The sequence below is a fragment of the Macaca nemestrina genome, chromosome 11 (assembly GCF_043159975.1).
Source record: "Macaca nemestrina isolate mMacNem1 chromosome 11, mMacNem.hap1, whole genome shotgun sequence".
Classification (NCBI taxonomy): Eukaryota; Metazoa; Chordata; class Mammalia; order Primates; family Cercopithecidae; genus Macaca; species Macaca nemestrina.
Genome location: NC_092135.1, coordinates 84,532,681 through 84,558,093, shown reverse-complemented (window position 1 = coordinate 84,558,093; position 25,413 = coordinate 84,532,681). Strand labels below are relative to the sequence as shown.

Genomic DNA, 25,413 nt, shown 5'->3' with positions numbered 1-25,413 from the left:
CGACTACAAGATTTCTAAAGTGCTTGCCAGCTCTCTGTGTAATTCTGTAACGGAATAACAGATTTTATCAGGAGAAATATTTTTATTTTTAAAAATTCCTTGGTATAAATTTGTTTTGTATTAACAAGGGAAGGGAAACTACTTTTCTTTTTAACTTTTTAGAGTACAGGACAGCTGCAACTGTAGAAATACCTAGACACAACTCTGGAAGACAGAAAATTCACCAATAGGAGGAAGTAAAACTTAAAGGAGGTTAGTTTAGGGTCTGCCTGAGTGTTTTAATTGCAACTAGATGGAAACTGTACTGCACAAGCTAGAAAACAGCTAAATGTTTTAAAAACCTAGTTATACCCAGAAAATATTCCACAGCATTTTTCTTGACCATAGAACTGGCATAGCCAAGGTTTACTCTCAACCTACGGCCAGGCCCTTCTAGGAACAAATGGCAAGCATTACAGCAAGCTGTTTTGGGCAGGAAAAATAGTAATCTGACCTATGCCCTTCGGTATGACAGAAATAGTTAGTGGTAGCTGACATCCATTCGCTGTATTTGGAATATAAAGGTAGGAGCTTCTCCTTTAAAAAAACAAACAAATAAAAAACAACAACCACCACAAAAAAAACATACTTAACAAATAGGTAGGTAAGCCTGCATTTCTAAGCAAAAAGACTTTCATACGATGGTGAAACATGGTTTCTTTTCTCAAAGCACATTAGCAGTCTATCTTTTTGGGAGAAAAAAAAACATACACACACACATTACTAAGAAACATGGCCAAGGATCAGTCTATCAGTAACATCTGCTTCCCTAGAAAAGGAAAACATGTTATAAGAGGATTTTCTCAAATGTCACAATAACAGAAGTTAAAATGCAAACCAAGCTATAATCAATTTAAGAAATATCCACAATTATCTTTATTTCTTTCCTTTTCCATACTTATTTAGTTCCCTACAGTTCTAGTATGGGCACAACACAAACAATCCTTTCTTCACCTGTATAATGCTTTCTTGTTTACAAAGTATTGAAAGTAATGACAAGAATGGCAATTACTTTTGCACCAACCTAATACCTTCATAGACATTGTTTTTAAAAAAAAAAAAAAAATCAGATATGGGGTCTCATGTTGCCCAGGCTGGTCTCAAACTCCTGGACTCAAGCAATCCTCCTGCCTCCGCCTCCCGAAGTGCTGGGATTACAGGCATGAGCCACCAGGCCACCATGCTTGACTAATATTATCTCATTTGATCTACATGGCAACCCTGAGAGGTAGGTATTATGCTTATTTGACAAATGAGGAAATTGCGGATGGTGCTTGCCCAGGGTCATAGTTAATAGGCATCAGAGTCTGAATCTGAGCCTACATCTTCTAAATCTAGTTTGAATTCTTTATAACCAAAGCTGCCAAGGGAAAAAGAACAAGAGAGACAGCAATGCCTACTTATATAAGCATGGTTCTTGTCTTAGCATAGCTTGCAGTATAACCAATATCAGTTGTGGCTTACAGCTGTAATCCTAGCACTTTGGGAGGCTGAGATGGGAGGATCGCTTGAGGCCAGGAGTTTGAGACCAGGCTGGTCTAACATAGGAAGACCCCATCTCTCTTTTTTAAAGAAAAAAGAAAACAAATAATTTAAAAAGAAAATACATAAAAGGGCACCGTGGTAGGCAGAATAATATCCCTGAGATATTCAACTTCTAATTCCCAGAAACTGACACATAAATATGTGACCTTACAAGGCAAAAAGGACTTTGCAGAAGTGATCAAATTAAGGACCTTGAAATAAGAAGTAAGTCTGGATTATCTGGGTGGACCCATTAAAATCACAAGGGTTGCGGGGGTGGGGGGCAGTAGGGTCAATGTTCAAGTAATACAGCATGAGAACGAACCCAGTAGCTATTGCTGGCTTTGAAGATAAGGGAAGGAACCACAAGACAAAGAATACGAATGGCTCTACCAGCTGGAAATGGAGAGGAAACAGTTTCTCACCTTGATTTAGCCCGGTGAATCCATTTTGGACATCTGACCTCCAGAACTAAAGATAACAAATTTGTTATCTTTGGTAACTTACGACAATAGCAACAGGAAACTAATGTGGCCATGAAGGCAAAACAGATAACAGACTACATGAACAGTCTAGGCTTGCTACATGAATAGTCTCAATATTGTTTTGCATAGCAATCTATTACAGTTTGGAATAACTTTACTACTGAAAATACATAGATCATTAATCCCTAAACTAAATCATACAATTAATCTTTTCTTCAGTTCTGCTTTTCCACATCCACTTGTGAGTTTTCCACGTATCAATCATCTTAGACTAAAACAAAGAAATCATACCCCCAAATAACTGTTTCATTTTCACTAATTCTATAACATATCAAAGTTCACATTATTCTTTCAATTTAGGGGGAAAAACCTATTCCGTCATTATGAAGACCCTATTTAAAAATCTATAAATTATGAAGAGTCACTGGATGAAAAGGTTTAAAAATCCAAGAGGGCAACTGCTATTTCCAAAGCAAGTTGTAATATTTCAATCATTGCATAAACATATAAAATAAGAAAATTTTTAAAACATCTTAGTTGTGGCTTTGTTTATATATTCTATCAAGCAAATACGGCGGAAAAAGAAAAATAAAGATGACAAGCCAGAGTGAAGATCTTGAAAGAAAACTAACAGGGTAGCACATTTTGGAAATAAATTTTGCAAATCTAAATTTTGGACTAAGGTTTCCTTTAGCTCCTGAAGGCTCACTAAAGCACAGACATTATTCAAAAATCAAAGCAGCAAGTAACTTTTCCATCCTGGATTGCACCTTCTACTAAATTAAACTTTGTATCATGAAACTCCACATTTTTTAAAGTCATGTCTATAATATTTTGAATATATGTATATGATAATATTCATTATTTCATGTAACTTCTATCATTTTACCAAAAAAGTGACTAGGAAAATTAATAAAATGGGTACTGAACGTATTAGTTCATCTGCAGTGTTCATGTGAAATTTACAAGGAACCAGCAATTCAAGATGTCCCTATGGAGCTCTAGATCCTTCTATCTCTAATATAATACTCTATGTGCATTAAGATTTAAAGATAAATTTATTTGGCTAGACCTTTAGAGTATATTTTTAAAAACTCATTTATATCTTTCCTCAGCTATTTCCAGTTTTATTCCTCATCATGCCCTCAACACCATAACCCCACCACCACACACATATAACCCTTATGCCCACATACATATACATACATGTAGGACACATGGAATTACTTGATTTTCAGTCACTAACTCCTTTTACTAAGCATACACATACTGTTTTCTCAAGCTGTAACCCTCTTTGACATCTAAGGAATTTCATCTCATTTTTCATTAGCTAGCTCAAATGTCACCAACTAATCTAGGAAGCCTTCTTCAAAGTCCCCAGGCAAAGTTAGATACTTTCCAGTTATGCCTCCTTTATTTTGGTATGAATCTATTTGCATCTGCTGTTCAGAATTACAGTAAAATAACTTTTAGACTAGTCTCTCAAATATATTTTTGAAAGCCTCTCTCTTATCCCCAACTCAAACCACCAAAATCATGCTACAGGATAGGAAAGAAAGCACATCAAAAGTGTCCATCTGTCCAAAAGCTAAAAAAGTTGTGTTATAATACCTTAAAAGCAAAATCCAGATTTTCTTAATTAGTTACTAGTGCATGTCTTAATGCATGTGACAAGCAACTTTTAACAGTTAAATGACCTTTATCTAGTATATAAATAGATAATTATATACTACATAATATCCAGGGACCTCACAGGTAAACACAAAGTAAAATCAGTTCATGAATTACTAATTAGCCCAACAGATAAACAGGGTTATTTGCAAAGGATGTTTCTTTCCCATTACCGTTTTCCAGTCAAAAGGAGAAAAAGGCACCCTCTTAATCCTATACCTTTTAGTTCCCTCTACAGCTCATAATCTTCTTAATCTTCTTAGTTGTGAAAGATAAGACAGGCTTTCCAGGTCTTTCACAGATATGAGACTTGGACTCACCCAAACAGACACTACTATAAAAGTTTAAAACTCTAGCAAATGATGCAAAGATGGTTAAGAAGTTATTCTCATGGTGCTATTCCACATTCAGCAACAGCAGTTCCAGCAACAATAAAATCCACCAGTTGTTCTTTTGTTAGCTTCTCTTGGTTCCTATTTTTTCAGATAACTGTGAAGTTATCAATATCCTTCCAATAAATTCTTGTTCTGTTAAATTTAGCTAGAGTCTATTTCTATTACTTTTCATGAAGAGTCCAAAACTTGCATGCAACACACACACAGGCAACCCACCATAGGGAAATGGAATAAATGGTGAGTGGAAATAAATGTGTTCCCTGCCTTTAGATAGCTTATAGTCTACTCAGGGAAACAAACATACTATAACATCAGTAAGAAAAAAAAATCAACAAAAAATTCAGCTTAATAAAGAAAGGAAACTGTACTCAGTGCACTGAGACTACCAATATGGCAGAACCTGACCTAAAAGGCAAATGGGAGAGGAAAGGACCATTTTACAAAATATTACTTAATGCCAAGCATTTAGAGTATCTCCAAGCACTTTACCGTAAAATTGTTTATTGTGATTCTAGAGCTAGCTGAGGTTTGTTCTTTTTTGTAGGAAGGAATATAGTTACTATTCTGTTTTTTCAAAGGAGAAACAGACTATACAGCAACTAGCCTAGAATATTTCATATAGTTACAAACTTCAAATGTTGATGTAACAATCATCTGGGGCTTCTTAAGTCTCAATTAAACTTTCAGACTCAGAAAACTACCAAAGGCCATATGCAGCACCAGTCTATTTACAAGGATATAAGACAGAACCACAGCTTTCCAGCAGGACAGAACCAGACATACCTCTTTGATGAGAATCCTTACATGAACTTTCCTATACAGCTGTCCACCCAGCTGTCCAGAGTACCTCCCTTTGCCCTGCCAGGTGACGGCTCAGATTTGAAGAAACAAAACCTGGTAGATACAGGAGTCATTCGGGCTTCAAATCCTCTTGTCCCCACAGAAATGACATCTTTTGCAACAACTCTATAGCCATAGCTTCCAGAGTCGCCACAAAACACATGCCAGTTTTAAATCACTATACTCAAGGAACCCCAAAGCTATGATACCCCTATCAGGTACTTAGTCTATTTATACTTTCTCCCAATCCAAATGCAACTTAACATCTGGGGCCATTTTTAGCATAAGCAATGATACCTAGTCATTTAGTCACTCAGATACTCAGTAAGTCAGACTAGAAACTTAAAGGAAGACCAAACCGGCATGCAGAATAGAAAGTGGTTTTAGCCGGGCGCGGTGGCTCAAGCCTGTAATCCCAGCACTTTGGGAGGCCGAGACGGGCGGATCACGAGGTCAGAAGATCGAGACCATCCTGGTTAACACGGTGAAACCCCGTCTCTACTAAAAAATACAAAAAACTAGCCGGCCGAGGTGGCGGACGCCTGTAGTCCCAGCTACTCGGGAGGTGGAGGCAGGAGAATGGCGTGAACCCGGGAGGGGGAGCTTGCAGTGAGCTGAGATCCGGCCACTGCACTCCAGCCTGGGTGACAGCGCAAGACTCCGTCTCAAAAAAAAAAAAAAGAAAGTGGTTTTAATAACCATTTTCCAGCAGCTGATTATTGATAATATTCCATTTTAATATCCCTATATGTGTTATTCAGTTTAGTTTCCATGATGCTATGGTAACAAGCATCCCCCAAATCTCAAGTAGTTAAAAATAACAATAGTTTTTTTTTGTACACACACATATGAGTAAGAGTCTAATCTTTATGTCTTCCTTACTACAGGCCTCAGGTTGACAGAAGTTCTACCATTTAAACTATCACTGCTCACTATGCCATCTGGGAAGGGGCAGAATGATGCCCCAGCTCTTAAACCCTGCCACCCAGAAATGACACAATTCTGCTCATGTTTTATGGGCCAGAAAAAGTCACATGGGCATACCAAAGTTCTTCCCAGAAGTTTAAAAAAATGTGAATAACGACAAAGTGTTGTAATGTCTCCCACATCATACAATTACAGCTAATTTTCTTGAGACTATTTCATAAAGTAAATTATTTCCCAAATATTAAAAACATGAGGACAGGGCACTTTTAAGCATTAAAATCTGTTCTGGGCTCAGAAACACAAGAAAGTAAATAAACTAACCAATTTATACTCTTCATGATCACCCCTGGAATGTGTTATACAACAGAGAATGGCAGGTAATTTTCCCAAGGTAATGTTAGAAAAAAATGACAGAGGCTAGATTTGAACCCATGTCTGTTTAACTACAAGGCCTATTCCTTTTCATGACACCATGAGGTATAACAAATAATGGAGAGATGAAAAAGAGTCAAAGAGGAAAGCCCACAATAGTATCAAGAAGTTTAGGAGGGATAAAAGAATGTGATCATGTCAAGCAGACAAAGAGCAGAAACTTTAAGGAGGGAATGGCCAATGGGGTGATTGTAAAAGAGCAGTCCAAAGAGATGAGGGACCATAACCATCCACTGAAGCCAGCAAATAGGCTGCTGCTAACAATCGCAGCTAGAATCACTGCTGGGTTGGGTCGGTGCCACAACCCAACAGTGATTCTATTGGGTTGAAGCATGGAAAGTGATGAAGACACAATATGTATTCAAAAATCATGGATGTAAAGGAAAGAAAAGAGAAAGATATGACTAAGAAAAGATACATCTCCAAGGGAAAACAGTTTTTGATTAGTTTTTCAGGTAAAAACACTTTAAAGATACTTCAAAATTGGGGAAGAAAGGAAAAGGGAGAATGCAGCAGGGATACAGAAGCAAATGAAGGAATAGGGAGGGTCTCTAAGAAGGCAAAAGGGAGGAATAGCAACTTGAAACAGCTCATGTTTACTGAGCCATTTCAGTATGCCAATCCCTGTCCTAAGCACTTAAAAAGTCTTCACTTATATGTAAATTAACTCATTTGGTGTAATCCACACCTATGGAGCAGGTTGATGAGAATACTCTACTAGGGAGAAGAGGGTAACCTAATAGTAACCTGTATAACATCAACAGCTGGTAACTGGCAGAACCAGAGTTTGAGCCCCAGGGAGGTTGCCTTCAGAAACCCCACATATCTGCTCAGCCTCTGTCTCCCTTGAATAATAAAAAAGAGAAAAGACATTTGTATTGTAGAGATGCTTATATGTTTGGTCTAGGATGGGATGAAGAGTACTTGGGAGAGAGACATAAAGAAAGTTTAGCAGGATGCTATAAGCTATAAGCATTTCTTCCTTGAAACTCAATACAATATGGTTTAATGTGGCTGTTTTAGATATACATTTTCTTGACTGGGTTATTTAAATCTATGTTGTCCTCTTACATTCAAATAAACACTATTTGAATAAAAATACTAACGTAAAAAAATTAAGTCTTAATTTCTTTTCCACTGGGGAGGTCTCAGAAGTTATACAAAAGGATTACAAAAATATCATAAACAGGGACAAAAGATATACATATACATAAGAATATATGTATTATACATATAAATATATTTTATATATGTATGTACATCTATGACAACTAAAGGACTTTATTTATTTCCTTACTATACAAAAACTTCTTATCGTACATTCATCTCTTCAATTTATTGGGCACTAACTTGTGCCGGGCACCAGACAATGTTCTAGGCCCTGGAGTTTCAGCAATGAACAAAGATAAAAAACTGTCCTCATGGAACTTACATTCTAATTGAGGGAAAGAGACAGTCACTAAAAATAAATAAATAACATATAACAATGTAAGCACTACTGGGAAACATAGAGAAGAGGATGGAAGTACAAGGTGAGAAGGGGGAGTTGCAATTTTAAGTAAGATGGTCAGGGCATCACTGAGAAGATCATATTTGAGCCATTCTCAAAATGATGGTGAAGCAGATACTCAGTGAACATTTAGGGAAAGAATGTCCCGGCAGGAAACACAGCCCAGGTAAGGGTGAGGTGGGAAAGTGTCTACTGTTTATGAGGCACAGAACAGCACAGAGAATCAAAGGGAGGAAGCGGAGTGAGCTCATTGTTTTAATCCCCTGGTCATTTGGGGCTGGCTCTTGCCCTCTGAAAAAAGCCATAGCTCCTGTCACGTGGCTCTCTATACCTAGTATTCTGTTTTCAGATTCTGGTAACCACTGCCTTCAGGCCTAGAGGCCACATTTTAACTAGTGCTGATATACAATCAATCCCCAGGTACCTGCACAGTCCTCTGTAAATAGTCAAATTACCCCAATTTAAATGTGCCATCTCGTTGCTGGCAGTGCCTTAATTAAAAAATCTAGGACAATAGTCCAGATGGGAGACAATGGAGCTTGGACCAGGATATTAGCAGTGGACTGATGAGAAACAGTTACATTTTGACCTACTGAAAGATGCAATGTCAAACATGGCTCCAGATTCTGGACTAAACACTGAAAGGATGGAGTGCCATAAACTGAGATTCATTTATTGAAATCACAAATTAATAGAAAATATGTACAAATATACTAAAAGTAGCTCACAGGAAAAGGGATACTGAAGGCTTACCAACAAATATGAAGACATTCAGTCTTACTAGTAATTAAAGAAATGCAAATTACCATAACAGATACTATTTCCTCCTACAAAACTGACAAAGATTTAAAAATACGGTAATAAATGAGGTTGCCATGGGTTTCAAAACATAACTGGAGGGGTGTAAACTTCTGTGAGGGAAAGTTTATAATACCTAACAAAACTTTAAATATACATATCCAAAGATCTCCTTTATCATACAGATATATTCACATATTTGTACAAATACTTGTGTATAACATTTTCACTACAGCAGTGTTCATAATAAAAGACTGGAAATAATCGAAGTATCCACTAGTAGAACATATAATTTAAGCAAACAAGGTACACATATACAATATAATAGTATCAGTGATTTACAAAATATGAGGTAAATTCATATACCGATAAGGAAAGATCTACAAGAGATTTCTACTGTTAGAACAGTGTGGGGAGGCATCAGATTTTGGAGTTGCCTTTCCTTCAAGGATGCATACATATATAGACGTAAGAAAATTCTAGAAGGATAAATGAAATTGTTAAGAGTGATTGCCTCAGGCTGAGCACAGTAGGCCACACCTGTAGTCTCAGCACTTCGGGAGGCTGAGGGGGGCAGACTGCTTGAGCCCAGATGTTTTGAGACCAGCCTGGGCAATATGGCAAAACCCCATCTCTTTAAAAAAAAAATACATAAAAACTAGCCGGGCTGGTGGCACACCTCTGTAGTCCCAACTCCTTGTGGGGCTGAGGTGGGAAGATCACTTGAGCCTGGGAGGCGGAGGCTGCAATGAGCCATGATCACACCACTGCACTCCAGCCCAAGTGACAGAGCGAGACTCTATCTCAAAAAAAAACAAAAAAACAAAAAAGTGATTGTCTCTGAGAAGACTGATGTGAGTGAATGTTTCATTGTACATGCTTTGAGACTGTTTAAAATTTGTTTTACCATGTGCACATATTATTTTCAATAAACAAAAAATTATCTGAAGCAATAAATTATCCTGCAATACACAAAAACCTATGGTGTTAAGTATAGAAACATCTGAACAGTTCGACCTATCAAAATCTAAACTGTGGTTTCGTTTTATTAGTTCTCATATTTTGTTAGACAATAAATGCCCTAAAACCATCATATTCTGAGTCACAGGTATTTCTCCATTTATGGTAAAATTGAGCCTTTTTACAAACTCTTGGAGTTTTCCAAGTATTAGCCATATATGGAAAAATACAACAGAGTTTAATGTAGATAATTTTAAATGGAAAAAAAAAAACCCAAAAACATGTGCATGTGATCTGGTTCCCATTAACAGCTGGCTTAATGACTAACAATCATTTTGGCACTGATCACAATGTCAAATGGAACAGTCCACATCATGATTCCTGTTTCACTGACATATTTCCCAGAATCAATATATTTTAGTACTGGCAGGAAATAACAATATGGAAAAAGGGATTAATTTTGTGTAGGTTTATCTTAAAGCACTCTGTCAAAGCCAGCATATCAGAATCAATAAAAAATTTTGTAAGCCTATTATGCTAGAAGAATGTCACACTATTTCCTTAATGATTATCTAAGATTTCACAAATATAAATAAATATACCAATATAAATGTGTACAGAATTCTGCATATTTTATTTCACTGGTAAAAATGTAAAACTTATTTCTCATCTTCCGCATGCTATTTTTCTCCTTGCTCCCACAATCCTGACACTGAAATTTGTCCCTAAGATAAAATTCTCCTGTTATCAGAACCATAACATATAATTTTCCCAACAAAGCCTTGATAAGTGTTGTTTACGGCACCTAAGTCTACTTGAATGCAAAAGATTCCTCAACTGCTTTTTTTTTTTTTTCTTGAGATGGAGTCTCCCTCTGTCGTCCAGGCTGGAGTGCAGTGGCGTGATCTCAGCTCACTGTAACTTCCACCTCCCAGGTTCAAGAGATTCTCTTACCTCAGCCTCCTGAGTAGCTGGGATTACAGACGTGCACCACACCCAGCTAATTTTTGTATTTTTAGTAGAGACAGGGTTTCAACATGTTGCTGAGGCTGGTCTGGAACTCCTGACCTTGTGATCCCCCCGCCTCAGCCTCCCGAAGTGCTGGGATTACAGGCATGAGCCACCACGCCTGGCCTCCTCAACTGCTTTTTATAGCACAGCCCAAGGCTTGGATATATTCATGATCTGAGATTTGGTCTTCTATAATAATCACTGAATCATGCTTCACTTTGGTTGACAGAGAAGCAGCAAAAAAGTCTTTCTGTGCCTATGAGCTCCCGATTCTCAGAAAAAGTAAAAAAAATCTTAATAGATTCATCCCAAATTTCTGTGGGTTGATACTATCAGTTTATGGCAGAAGACATCTGAACCAAAGGAAATACAATGTAATTTTAATACTTTCATCTACCAAAAAAATTGTAGGAAAAAATCATGTAATAAATCGTTTGTCTTTACATAATTTTCCCTGTGGGTCTGAGGTGCGTATAGATATTATTGTATTAAATGGCTACATTTAAACCAATTGTTAGAAAAAAATCAAATGAAATCAATGAAAAGAAAATTGTGCATCAATATTTACCTGTTGCATCAAATTCAATTGGCTGGCACCGGCGGGTAGAAGACCAGTCACATTTGAGGACTTGCCCTCCTTCCACAATCCCAGGCTGGGTCGTGTTTGCTTTGGGAGCTCCCACGAGAAGAAACATGCGGCTAAAATACAAAAGGGGTAGACAAAAGTTTAAATGAAATAAAGCGTGAGCAATATCTTCTGATTTATGAGGAGCAACCATTCTCTTACCAACAAATCTTTTTTAAAACCATTTGCTGGCCGGGCGCGGTGGCTCAAGCCTGTAATCCCAGCACTTTGGGAGGCCGAGACGGTCAGATCACGAGGTCAGGAGATCGAGACCATCCTGGCTAACACGGTGAAACCCCGTCTCTACTAAAAAATACAAAAAACTAGCCGGGTGAGGTGGCGGGCGCCTGTAGTCCCAGCTACTCAGGAGGCTGAGGCAGGAGAATGGTGTGAACCCGGGAGGCGGAGCTTGCAGTGAGCTGAGATCCGGCCACTGCACTCCAGCCTGGGCGGCAGAGCCAGACTCCATCTCAAAAAAAAAAAAAAAAACACAAAAAAACCCATTTGCTATTCACGGAGAGCATAATCTCCATTATTCATTTGGTATTCTCTTGCATGCATACATAATTTGATATCGTTTATTTTCCTAATAACTTTATAAGGCAAGTTCAGGGTTACATTCATTTAGGAATTTATGCAGGTCAATCATACACTTTAAATATGTACAGTTTATTGTATGTCAAATATCTCAGTAAAGCTGTTAAAAATGTATGCTCCCTACAGGCAGGAAAGTTTTGTTTTGGTGTTCTGGTGTGTGCGTGTGTGTGTGTGTGCGTGAGCGTGTGAGAATTGCTATGCATTTTCTATATCCTGAATGTTGAGCAAAAAATATAAATATAGTCTAAATAAATTCCTAAGTATAATTATAAATATTATTTTTCCATTTAGAAAAAATTATCTTGCATTAAAAATACTGCTGTAATTTTTATTTTATTCTACTTTTTTTTTTTTTTTTTAAGAGACAAGGTCTTGCTCTGTCACCTAGGCTGGAGTGCAATGGCACAATCATAACTCAGCTCAACTCCAACCTCCAACTCCTGGTTCAAGCAATCCTCCTGCCTCAGCCTCCTGAGTAGGTAGAACTACAGGCATATGCCACCATGCTCAGCTAATTTTTTAAAACATTTTTTGTAGGGGTGGGGTCTCACTACATTGCCGAGGCTTAATTTTTTTAATAGCTAACTATTTAATTTAAAAATTTCTTATCGCAAGATTAATCAAATCAATTCTTGGTCAAAGATTAGGACCACTATTCAATTTCTTTGTCATTAAGGTAAAATAAACCAAAGACACAATAATCAGGAGTAAAATTTTTAATTCTAAAGAGATCTTTTCTTTTGTTGTTTTCTATTCCTTCATAAAACACATGAATTGAGTGTTTCTTCTACATAAAGCAAGATCCCGAGCACTAGAGATACCAGATGAATAAAACAACCTTGGTTCCTGGTTTTGTTTTTTTTTATTTTTATTTTTTCATTTGTTTGTTTTTTTGAGACAGTCTTGCTCTTTTCACCCACGCTAGAATGCAATGGCATGATCTTGGCTCACTGTATCCTCCGCCTCCCTGGTTCAAGTGATTCTCCTGCCTCAGTCTCCTGAGTAGCTGGGATTACAGGCACCCACCACCACACCTGCCTAATTTTTATATTTTTAGTAGAGACGGGGTTTCACCATATTGTGGTCAGGCTGGTCTCGAACTCCTGACCTCTGCCTGCCTTGGCCTCCCAAAGAGCTGGGATTACAGGCGTGAGCCACTGTGCTCAGCTGGTTCCTGCTCTTAATGGAGGAATTATCTTAAATTCTCTTAGAGGCAAAGGCAAGAAACTGCCAACAAATTACTATTACAAGTCCTACCACGTAAGCAAAAAATTAGCTGAGAGAGATTTTTGGGAATAGGGAGGGGGGATCTTCTTTAGACAGAGCAGTTATCTCCAAGGATGAGAGGGGAAAGATTTTCTCTAGGTAAAGGGAAGTCTCTCTAAGGAAATCGTCTTTAAAGAATGGGGAAGAAAGTCCTCTTTTAGATAAAGTAGACTGAGAAGTTATTTCTAAGGAACTCACCACAACATTAAGATGCACAGGATCAGAAGGAGGGTGCCTAGGAGCATTTGTGTATTGAGGATGGAGGGGAGTGGGGAGTGGGGATGAGGGAAGTGGAATGAAAAGATGGAGGGAATACGCAAGGCAGAAGTAGAAAGACCCGGGCAAGAAAGAACCTTCAGGAGCTACGAAGAAATGTATGGCTGAAGGAGAGGGCAAGCCAGGAGTGGCACAAGATAAGGTCAAGGAACCTGGCAATAGCTAGGTCAAACAGGGCCTTTTGGCCATGGTTAAACTTTGTTTTATCCAAGGTTCATTTGAAGAAATCGAGTTTTTTAAGGAGAAGAATGAAATCATCTACTAAAGAAAACTAAATTTTATGCCTTATGGGGAAAGCATTAAGGGAGAGGGAGAAAAAAATGGAACAAGGAAAGCAAAGGGCTGACCACAACTCAGGGAGCAGATGAGCGTGATCTGCAGGAGGAGGGTGGGTGGAGAGACAGATGACAGATGGAAAAAAACATCTGGAGTAGAACAGCAATAGCTGGAGGCCTGAATATGAGAGAAAAGACATTTAAGAATGCCACCTAGGTTTCCTTCTTGCGTGCATTGATGGGAGAAAAGCCTAGAGAGCAGAGAAGCAGAAGGCAGATTAAGTACTTACAGGAGTTCAAGACTAGCCTAGGCAACATAGTAAGACCCTCATCTCTACAAAGAATAAAATAATTCACTGGGTGTGGTGGCATGCACCTGTGGTCCCAACTTTGGGGGTGGAGCTGGGGTCCTGAGACAGGAGGACGGCTTGAGTCCCCGACATTGAGGCTGAAGTGAGCTGTGATTACAAGTGCTAGAAAGTAAGCAAACAGCCTGGGTGAAACGGCGAGTCCCTGTCTCAAGAAATAAAATAAAATAAGTATTTACAGAAAAACCATGAATTCTATTATCAATATGTTTGTTTGAGATATCTGTGAGTTATCCAATTGTAGTCTGAAACCCTGTCTGACAGTATGCTGTATCAGAACACAGATGGGGGAATTCAGCCAGGTAAAACAGGATACAGGTAGACAAAAACAATCCTAAAATGCTATCACCATAACAATTTTATTTCATTAAATCCTAAGTCACTTAAATTATCCTGGCAAAGGAAACATTTACAATTGCTTTTCACCTTTTTGTGAAATTAGAACGAATGTACATCTTAAATATGGAATGCATTCATTTGAACTCTTAAAATCAATTTGTTATTCTGGATAGTAGCTGCCAAATCTCATCTACACTAGACAAAAGCTGGCTGTACGAATTGCAGGGTTACAAAGAATCCCGTTTTCTGACACTTATCTTAAAAATCCACAAATTCAAAATAAAGATGTAACTCCCAACCAAACCACGCCCTGTTTAATAGAGCTTCATGCAGTCATATTTGGCATCAGTAAAAGACCAATGTTGGCTCTCTCCTATCACAGCAAAATGATTCCGGGTAGAAAATGAACTTAGTTTTCATTCAGCAAAAATCTTTTATAAGAAAAAAAGAGGTTGGGCACAGTGGCTCACGCCTGTAATCCCAACACTTTGGGCGGCTGAGGCAGGCGGATCACTTGAGGTCAGGAGTTCGAGACCAACATGGCAAAACCCCATCTCTACTAAAAATTTAAAAAAATTAGCCAGGCATGGTGGCATGAGCCTGTAATCCCAGCTACTAAGGAGGCTGAGGCAGGAGAATCGCTTGAACCCAGGAGGTGGAAGTTGCAGTGAGCCAAGATGGCACCACTGCAGTCCAGCAGCCTGGGCAACAGAGGAAAACTCTGTCTCAAAAAAAAAAAAAAAAAAAAAAAAAGGCTACAAGTAAGAGAGTCCCTACCTCCCATAACTAAGAGAGCAGCTCGTCATCAAAACCCCATTGGTTCTTTATCTAGAGCAGAGCTGGCTAACACAGTGAAACTTTGTGTGTGTGTGTGTGTGTGTGTGTGTGTGTGTGTGTGTGTGTGTGTAAACTATAATATGTAAATTTATTACATACACAATTTTTTAACAGGTTTAAAATTTGACCCCAAAATCACACAACTACCCCTTTTCATCAGAATTAAATGATTTTTGAGTGCATACTAGAGCAAAAGAACAGTTCAGATAAGTTTGCTTTTCAGGGTCAATATCTTGAATAGTGCTTGCTTGGGTCATTGCCACAGTAGTCCTAAGGAGAGTAACATAAGCACAGGTATGTACACGTTCTTAAGTGTTGTGGATAATACCAGGTTCTAGGTCAGGCCAGGAAAACTGGTTCTCAGGCTTTGCCTGGAAACCTACAAGCAAAAATCACTTCTGGATTGTCTTCAAATAGTACCTTACAGCAGTGGTTCCCAACTTTTTCTTCCCCAGACATAGAGGGGGATGCTTTCAGGATAAAACTGTCCAACTCAGGTCATCAGGCATTAGATTCTCATAAGAAGCATGTAACCTAGATCCCTTGCATGCACACTTCACAACAGGGTTCACACAATAGTGTTTGCTCCTATGAGAATCTAATGCCACCGCTGATCTGACAGGAGGCAGAGCTCAGGTGGTAATGCTCACTTTCCTGCTGTGCAGCATGGTCCCTAACAGGCTGTGGGCCGGTACTCGTCCATGGCCCGAGGGCTGGGGATCCCTGTCTTACAATATCTTTTATAATTTTTTGGTCAAAACTATTCTGCCTATCTTATGATAAATTGCCTCTTTGAATGCAGGGTACTCTAATTCATCTTTTGAGCCTGCCACATAAGAACTCAAGAAAAGTTTAAATGGACAGTGGTGTAGCAAAGTCAATTCAATAGCTATGTCTCAATCTTAAAGTAGCCATATATAAATAAGTCATTTCCACTATGTCTGAACCCCTCAAAAATGCAGAAAGCATCTTCTATTAAACATCCAATTATTTAAATTACCCTTAAAACAATTTCCTTATGTAACATCTCTACTTAATTTTGGGTTTCAGATACTTTCTTTACTTGGCACTATAAGACAGAGAGAGTTGGAAAGTTATTAGAAGGCCTTCAACAAAGACAGAGAAAAAGAGCCCGGTAGGAGAGTTCTCTGAATGAAAACAGCACTCTACTGGCAGCACATAGTTTGAGTTCCTTGGATAAGACCAGGAACAAGCCTGTTGCTTTTCATCAGGCTATTTGCACATTTTAGGCACGAAATGATGGTACTCAGGTGTACAAATATGGATGTTCATTAAGTTTTCCTAAGCATACCTTCATGTGCAGACTTGCACACTGGTGAAATGCCACAGAAATGGCAGAATAATATAAAAGGAATGTGTCAATATTTACATGCTAAATTTGTGAGGGAAAAAAGCAGAGGAATGAAGTTTTTCATCCAAAATGCCATCTCGATATGAAACTTATCATTAAGATATTTACGTTTTTTAAAGAGAACAATGAAGAGATGGAGAAAGCAAAATTATCTTAGACATATGTTAAAGTCTTACGAGGAAGTTACATAGTGAAAAACAAATATTTGCATAGAAAACTGGATTCAAGGTGATAAAAGATGCTATATAAAAAAACTAAGGAATAAAAAGCAACACAGGCCAAGCACGGTAGCTCACACCTGTAATCCTAGTACTTTGGGAGGCCCAGTCAGGCGGATCACTTGAGGTCAGGAGTTCAAAACCAGCCTGGCCAACATGGTGAAACTCCATCTCTAACAAAAATACAAAAATTAGCCAGAAATTGCTTGAATCCGGGAGGCAGAGGTTGCAGCAAGCCAAGATTGTGCCACTGCACTCCAGCCTGGGCAACAGAGTGAGACTCCACCTCAAAAAAAAAAGGAACACACGCTACAAAAAACAAAGTTAATAAAATACTCTATAAAAATAATTATTACTTGAATTTCATCTAAGAATGACTAATGAATGTGTACAACAGCTTAATTAGGGTAAGAAAACTGACAGACCAGAAAAAAAAAAAAGTTTGTGATCTAAGCAGCACTATCTAATGGAAACAGTTTGGAATTAAAATTTACAGACACTGCAAATCAACTGAAGGAGTAACTTTGAATCTCTGTTCCCTTTTCTATTGAATGGAGACAACAATGCCCACTATAATTACTTTAAAAACAAATTTTCTGAAGGTGATAATAAATAAATGCAAACTTAGAAAATCTGAAATACCAGGAAAATACAAGAGGATGGTATTTAATTATCATCTTGGTCCTGAAAACAATTGATGTCATTAATAAGTTATTCCCTAAAAGAGTAGAAAATGTAAAACTTAAATTCTGTCTTTAAAAGGGCTTTTCTTTCCTCAGTTTTTTCAAAGGGCCATTAATGGTCAAGTGATTAACTCAAAGGAAGGAGAAAAAGAGAAAGAAGGGTAGAAAAATTGGCTTAAACATTTCTTATCAATAGTGGAGAGGTGGGGAGAATACACAGGGTGAGGCAAGGTTGACAAGAGTTTTCACTGATGAGCAGTGTAAATCTGAAGCTGAGTGACTTAATTTCTTATGCCTGCAACTCTCTCCTGATAGACTCCATTTCCCTCCAAAAAGCGTGTCCAAGAACATCATCAGAATCCCCATCCTCTACATTTTTTTTAATGACTGGAAACATTGCCATTAAATAACTCTCTGGGATTTCAAAATTAAGGTTTACATCCACGCCAAGAAGTGCTAAAATATAAAGGATTGAGTTTGGGAGAGGGGACAGAAAGATGGATGGAAAGGAGGAAAAGAGATAGAGGAAAAGAAAAAGAAAAGAAGGACAAGAGATAGAAAACGAGAAAAGAGAGAGAGATAGGGAGGGAGAGGTATCAGTGGAGGAAGTAAGCGGGAGACAAGAGGCTCAGAGGAACCAATCGGGAGGATGGCCTTTGGATGTACTCCCTATCCAAAGTGTACTTGAAGGGCAGTTGATTCAGGGAATGTGATCTTGACAACCAAGAAGGGGCAACCTGCCAAACAATGACAAGTCCATTTTTCAAACCCTCCAAATAAACTAACTTGTTTGTCTGCTTTCAGCACTGACCTTTCTAAGATAAAGCATGTTTAATATATTTAGCTGACTCTGAGTTGATCAATGAGCCTTCACCAAAAGGAACTTCTGAAAAACTATCATACATGTATACAGAAATAAATGTGTATGAAATAGTACTGAATGTTATTTCAAAGCTACAATTCCAGTTTCAGATTTGCTTTTCATTTTTTAAAGAACGCTTTTTTGAATCAAAAGAAAAACAAAAATGCCAGTTAACAACTACATGATGTAAAACAGAAGCAGTAACTACAATTTCCATATATTTTCCCTTGTCTTTCATAATGCTCTATAAAACATTGTTATGTCCTTAATCAGAAGTAATCAATATAGGAATTGCTTTCTAAAAAATAAAATTATAGTCTAATTTTATGTCCCCTAGTATACATTTATATTATTTATGATGAGAAAAATCAACCAATATAGTCAGAGCTACTCTGAAGTTTATAAAAAATGAGCTGGCATCATTTTGTAAAGTGTTGTGAAAACAGTTAAAATGGTAAGAGTAGAAATGGTACATGAAGTTTTAAAAATACACACAGGTTGGGACAGATTGCAAGTGACCTTAATCCACGTTAAGCAGTTTGGACTTTCTTGCTGGCAACGGAAGCTTTATTATGAAAATTTTTGCAACAGAATACCAGGATGAAAAAGGATGTTACAGAAAGATAAAACAAATAGAAACAGATAAGATGTTCTGCAGGTTTAAGAGCCAAATGATGGGCAGAGGGATTGGGGAGGACCTGAGTGCCATGGACTACACTTGTCATAACTATACTGAAATAAGGAGTAGAAAGCAGAGATGGAATCAAGAAAACCTTTAAAAGGAAGAATTTCTAGGAGCTTCTGCCTGCTGACTAATCACTGACTGATATTAAGGTAGTGAAGTAGGAGAGACACAGAAAAATAGAACATGAGAGGGAGGAATATGAAATTATTTCCAAGGTTACAGAGGAAATGATGCCACCATTAATAGAAACAGAGGTGCAACTGACATCTCTTGGTGAAGAGTTCCTTCTTAGTTAAATTGAGTTAAGACAGGCTAGTCAATGAAAAATGATTTACAGGCCAGGCCACTGGAATATCAAGTCAGAGATCTACTTTTAGATTTAAGATACAGCCAGGGCAGGAGTTTTACTTAAAAGGCTTTCAGATATTGCAAACATGAAGTTAGGACTGAGAACCATTGAAGGACCTTCTGCTTGTAAGACACACACATCTACACATTGTCAACTGTAAGATAAGGCTCCATTAGTGTTTAATGGGGGAAAAGGCAAGAATCCAGTGTTATTCATCATAGCGTTATTTTAAAATAAAGAAATACATAAAATGAGAACTGTATGACATATATTTGAAGAATTTTAAAATTGTTCAGTTATTTTCTTTAAAAATTCAATATCTGAATTTTTAAAAGTGGGATTTGAATTTTACACCGTCTTCGGATCCCTCCCTTTCTTACCCTCTACTCACACCAACCTACTCAAATAACTAGACTGCAAACTCTTCTGCCTCCGTTTCCTCCTGATCTGTAAGAATGAGTGTATCTGCTTCCCCTTACTTCCCCGCTGGTGGTGTGGGCTATAGAATGAAATGAGATACAAGTGCTTAGCAAATTATAAAACATGTTTACCAAAATAAGATGTCATCATTATAATTAAACCTAGGATGTAATTTTTAATTTTTCCAATTAGTCTCCACAAGAAAAGTATGACTTTAATTATTGGCCTGCATACAGTCTTTAAATTTTAGTTTTACAAACATAGCATAAATGCTTACAGGGAAAAAAAAAAAAAACAGAATGCAAATGCTTTATTTTTCATAATTTTGAAAATCACTATTTTTGGGAATTTTTACTTCAAACACGACTCATTTCTGATGTGATTTTTTGAGGGGAGCCTTAACATTTTGCTTAGTACTTTATTTGTCCTTCCCTTTAATAAATACTCATTAACTTTCACAACAAAACTATGTAGATAATTCAATAATAATTTTCTATCAAGAGAAAAATTAGGCAGAAAATAATTCTACAGCTTCCCCAAGGTATGTGGACACCAAAACTGGAAAAAGCAACAGGAGTGGACGTCATAACCACTGCTCCTCATGAATCCTTCTCCCCTCAGAAGAAAGGTGCTCTTTAATTGACAAATACTTTTTCATTATGTGGCTTTTCTTCTTTTAAAAGTTGATGGTAATACCAAATAACAATAAATGCAACTGGTAATATTGGAAATGGCATCCCATGTACCTTGGATTCCAACGCTTGTTAAATTTAAAATGCCCTTTTAGAAAATTCAGCATAATTTTACATAAATTTTTGTTAAATCTGAAAAGCTCAGTGAGTAAAAACCTCTGTTCATACACATTTCATTTAAAAAAAAAAGAAAAAAAAAAAACTCAAGGTTGGTTTCCATTTTTTAAGTTACCTATACCTAGAGCCTCTCTAGTCTATCAGTAACAAAGTTGCTGATGAATATTTCAAAATATTATATGAAACCAAACCCAAGTTCAATTCCTCCTTATCATTAAAGGTCTATGAGTGAAGTCATGTAAACCTGTGAGGTCATAACATAGTCACTGATTACAATGAGTGGCCAAAGATTAGTCACCCTGGCTTGTAATCAGCAGTAGCAAATATCATGAATATTTCAACATTACTGCATTTTCCAAAGGAAAAAAAAAAAAACAACACTTGAAGTTTATCAGCCTCTCATTTATCTTACACTAAACTTAGAGCATTGCTGAAGAATTAACAGTAACATTTGTAAAACACTGCCATTAACTTTAAAGTTTTTTGTTGTTTTGTGTTTTGTTTTTGTTTTTGATTTTGTTTGTTTTTGTTTCTCAGACAGTCTCTTTCTGCCGCCCAGGCCAGAGTGTAGTGGCACAATCTCCATTCGCTGCAACCTCCACTTTCCAAGCAATCCTCTCATCTCAGCCTCCCGCAGAGCTGGGATTCCAGGTGTGCACCACCATGTCTGGTTAATTTTTGTATTAAGTATTTAAATGCTAATTTTTGACCGAAGACATATATTTTCAAAATCATTAGAATTTCTGTACAAATTAAATCTAAAATTGAACCCTTGGGAGCAACTAAAATGTTCTGTCTCATAAAGGCATACACTTGAAAGTATCTGAAAACAAAAATGTTTAAAGATAACGTTTGGTATACACCCCTGTGGTTAAAAATAATAACTAAAAAGATAACGCTGACTAAAATGACTAAATGGAATGTGAAATTGGTAAATGTTGCCTAAATAATGATTATTTTTATCATGTTGGAAAATCTGTGCACCAGGTCTCACAGAAAGCACTGTAACTGCTAACAACAAATAAAACTAAGCTTGCTACATAAAATAATGTCTCCACTAACAAAGTTTCCACTAACTGCATCCAATCTGTATTGCTGCGAAGGTTGTTACCAAAATGAATGATACTCAGTAACATTCAGAAAAACACTCAGACTAAATTCTGCTGAATGTTCTAAACCAGGCACAGAAAAACGTTAAGACCACCCTCAAATTAGGCATGTATGTAGTGGAAGATGGTTCTATCCACGTACTAACCGTCAAAATTATCCTCCACTTCACCCCAAAGGGACATCTTATACAGAAAATATGCTAACAAAAATATGTTGTTACAATGTCTAAGCGTTTAGAAGGCACTCTAAGAACAGTTTCTCTCTTGAAAACAATATTTAAACATCATTAAAAAAACAAAAAACAAAAAAAAACAGTGAACACTCATTAAAACAGTACTCCTAACGCTACCATGGGGGTGGGGTGGTGAGAATGATGTCAGCATTCAGTAAAGTGAGAGACAATTTCTAACACAATAATGACAATAACTGTTACAAATCCTGACGGCCCTTGCAACGCGAAACGTTGGCAACTTGAAAACATAACTGAATTATGAAATACTGCAATATTCAAATGACCTGCAGTGAGTGAAAACTCAGCAAACACCCTTGTTCCTTCTGAACAATGACCTAAATAGTGAATCACTATAAAAAGAACAGATGACACATTCAATTCATCTGTTCAACCTCAAATGTGCAAATGTCTGACAGTCCCAGAGATAAGACACAATGAATTCAATAGGACAGTATGGTCATTTTAAGTCATCAGAATGTCTGCAAAAGGAGTGAAGAGAAACAGAATCAGACAGAGGCGGAAAGAGTGGGGGAGGGCTTGTTTAGGGAGACTGAAAAGGACGGGCGTTAAGCCTGTAAAGCAGAAAAAGGCTACCAAAAAGCCTAACTGGTACAGGAGAAAAAGAAGTTCGGGGATGATATTGACCAAATCCTCGACGCTGGCACAGGAGGTGGGGAGTCCGGCAAGACCAGCCTTTGTTGACTTCCCACTTTCCCCGATTTTTAAGCACAGGTCTGCTTTAAAACTCTCCCGCTGCCCCTAACCAATTTTAAGAGGTGAGGAGCGGGATGTAACTGGGTGATGGGTACCAAGGGGAGTTCATTTCCCCAAATATTTCCTCCACCCAGGACATAAACCACTCTGAGGGGTAGGATGGGTGAGACAGACAGACCCCGGGATCTCTCGGAAATCAATCCCAATGGAGAAAGGGGCTGGGTGGGTGCGCGCGGTGGGGGAGGGGGCCGGCTCCGGTTCCAAGTGCGGCCACTTACGAAGACGCGCTGGGCACGAAGAAATCCACGGCGAAGCCGAAGTAACTTCCCTCGGGGCCAGAGTACTCGGCAGGACTGTCCACGTCTAGGTTGAAGGCGCGGCACAGAGGTAGCAGGAGTCCCGAGAGAAGAAGCGGGAGGCCGCGGGGACCGAGGCGCAGCCGTCGCCGCGGCGGAGAAGCCATCGTGGGAGAGCGCGCGGGACGCCGAGCCGGGAGCGGTGGCCACCTCCCCCCGCCCCACCGAGGCGCCCAGTGCCAGCGGCCCGCCGCCTGCGCGCGCCCAAACTTGCCGGCCGCTCTCGGCTAGCCCGGGACAGCTCCGGGGCAGGCAGGAGGGCTGAGCTTCGGAGCGACAGCCAGGGACAAGGGGCGCAGAGCGCGCGGGGCGGGGACAGCAGCGCAGACGGCCCCTGGCTTCCCTCCGGCTCCGCCGCTTCTGAGGCTGGGGACTGCCGGGGTGAGCGCCGCACCTCGGGCCTGAGAGCAGCGGCTGCACTGGGAGGAGACCTGGGAGGAGGAGGAGCCGGCCCGGGAGGCTGTGCCGCGGAGCTGGAGGAGGAAGTGGGGGAGGAGAGGCGCCCTTCTACAGGGGAGAGCTCAGCGCACTTCCGTGAGTGCAGTCGCCGCCTGTCCCGAGATCCGGGAGTCTGTGCCGGGGTCCCCAGCTCCTGAGCCTGGGTCAGCGGCAGCGCTCCTGGACGAAGGCCTCAGGCTGAGCACTGGAGGAGGCGTGGGGGCGGGGGCGGGGACACACGGTCCAGCGTCCCAATCCACCCGCGTCCACGGGAGAAGCAAGGGCAGTCCACGTTCCCTTGTCCCGTGCGACTTTTGTTTAAAAATGAGGAAAGCTTTTTATCAGCTTCTCGTGTTTCTGCTACTTAGTCTGGCAGGCTCTCACGAACGAAACTTTGTAATTAATGGTCGTTAATTACACTCCATCCCACAAACACTGAACTTAATTACAGATTTCCAGAAAGCCACCATAGCCTCCTGCAGGTGTGTAAAGCTTAACTTAGTAATCAAAGAAAGGATTGGCAGGGCAAAGAATTGGCAGTGATCGTTTTGAATCAAGTCAGAATAATCGAAGCCTTATTCCCAGTTTGTTAGCTGCCCTTGTATGATTTAGAAAAACTGATTTGTTGATTTAGGATGTTTGGATAGACGTAATTTCAGAGCTGGAAAAGGACTGCACACCGGTGAAATAAGGCCCCTCGTGCTTGTTTGCCACTGCTGTGTTCCATCAAGCCTTGACCAAACTGGACTGAGAGAGGGCCTTGAGGACAGGAGCCTTAACCTTTTTCTTAGTATTCCTATTTTCTAGCACCTTGCCAAGCAGATAGTAATGGATCAATAAAATGTCGAATCAGTGAATAAATAGCAGACGAAATCAGCAAAGTGCCCAGAGAAGTGACTCTTACATATTTCAAGTGTTTCATGTGCTACAGAATCTGTTAAACAAGATAAAGGTTAAGTGCATTGTGTGGACTTTAACAACTTACAAATAAGTACTGGAACAGTAATTTCTGTTTTCCCAAAGTAACTATTAAAACTCAATCACAATATACATTAATAACTATCAAATAATCCTGTAAAAGGATGGAAGTGAAATGCCTAATTTGAATTTATAATATTTATTGGACCAGGTCCAGGTGCTCATGCTGGTAATCTCAGCACTTTGGGAGACTGAGGCAGGAGGATTGTTTGAGACCAGGAGTTCCAGGGGAACATAGGGAGACCTCATTTCCACAAAAATTTAAAAATTAGCTGGGAGTGTGGTGCATGACTGTAGTCCTAGCTATGCCGGGGGTAAGGCAGGTAGATAGATCGCTTAGGCCCAGGAGTTCCAGGTTACAATGAGTCATGAGCCTGCCACTGCACTCCAGCCTGAGTGACAGAACAAGACCCTGTGTTAAAAAAAAAAAAAAAAAAGGCCGGGCGTGGTGGCTCATGCCTGTAGTCCTAGCACTTTGGGAGGCTGAAGCAGGCGAATTGCCTGAGCTCAGGAGTTCGAGACCAGCCTGGGCAACACGGTGAAACCCCATCTCTACTAAAATACAAAAAATTAGCCAAGGGTGGCAGCATGTGCCTGCAGTCCCAGCTACTCAGGAGACTGAGGCAGGAGAATTGCTTGAACCCAGGAGGCGGAGGCTGCAGTGAGCTGAGATGGTGCCACTGCACTCCAGCCCAGGCCATAGAGTGAGATTCCATCTCAAAAAAAAAAAAAAAAAAAAAAAAGGATTAAATATTTCCATTTTTTAATTTGACTAAAAGATATGCAGCAAAACCTTTGGCATGTTTTACAAGGCATGGTCTAGCATCTGCCTAAATTACTGATTGAGAGAGGAAATCCGACACAAATCCTTACACATAAATGCAAATATGTGTAAGGTGAGCTTATTTCTCACCTTCTTTCCTAATACACCAAAGAGGCTACGGATATGTATGCATAAACCCAAAGGGTCTTTTATGTCTTAAAAACATGAGAACCAGTCTACCTGGAAATC

The 25,413-nt window shown here is 39.1% G+C and overlaps 1 protein-coding gene across 2 annotated transcripts in view; it reads right to left on the bottom strand.

Annotated features, from left to right (window-relative positions):
• LOC105468297 (integrin subunit alpha V) overlaps positions 1 to 23,360 on the bottom strand; it is a 92,298-nt gene extending 68,938 nt beyond the window's left edge. The window contains exons 1-2 of one of the 2 annotated variants that reach the window (XM_071073027.1): positions 22,908 to 23,360; positions 11,161 to 11,291 (exon numbers count right to left, since the gene is read on the bottom strand). In XM_071073027.1, the coding sequence (XP_070929128.1) occupies positions 11,161 to 11,291; positions 22,908 to 23,092 (316 nt within the window). In that variant the 5' untranslated portion in view covers positions 23,093 to 23,360. The remainder of the gene's footprint in view (positions 1 to 11,160; positions 11,292 to 22,907) is intronic. The other variant, XM_071073028.1, reaches the window with a different exon arrangement.
• Between the last annotated feature and the right edge of the window lie 2,053 nt (positions 23,361 to 25,413).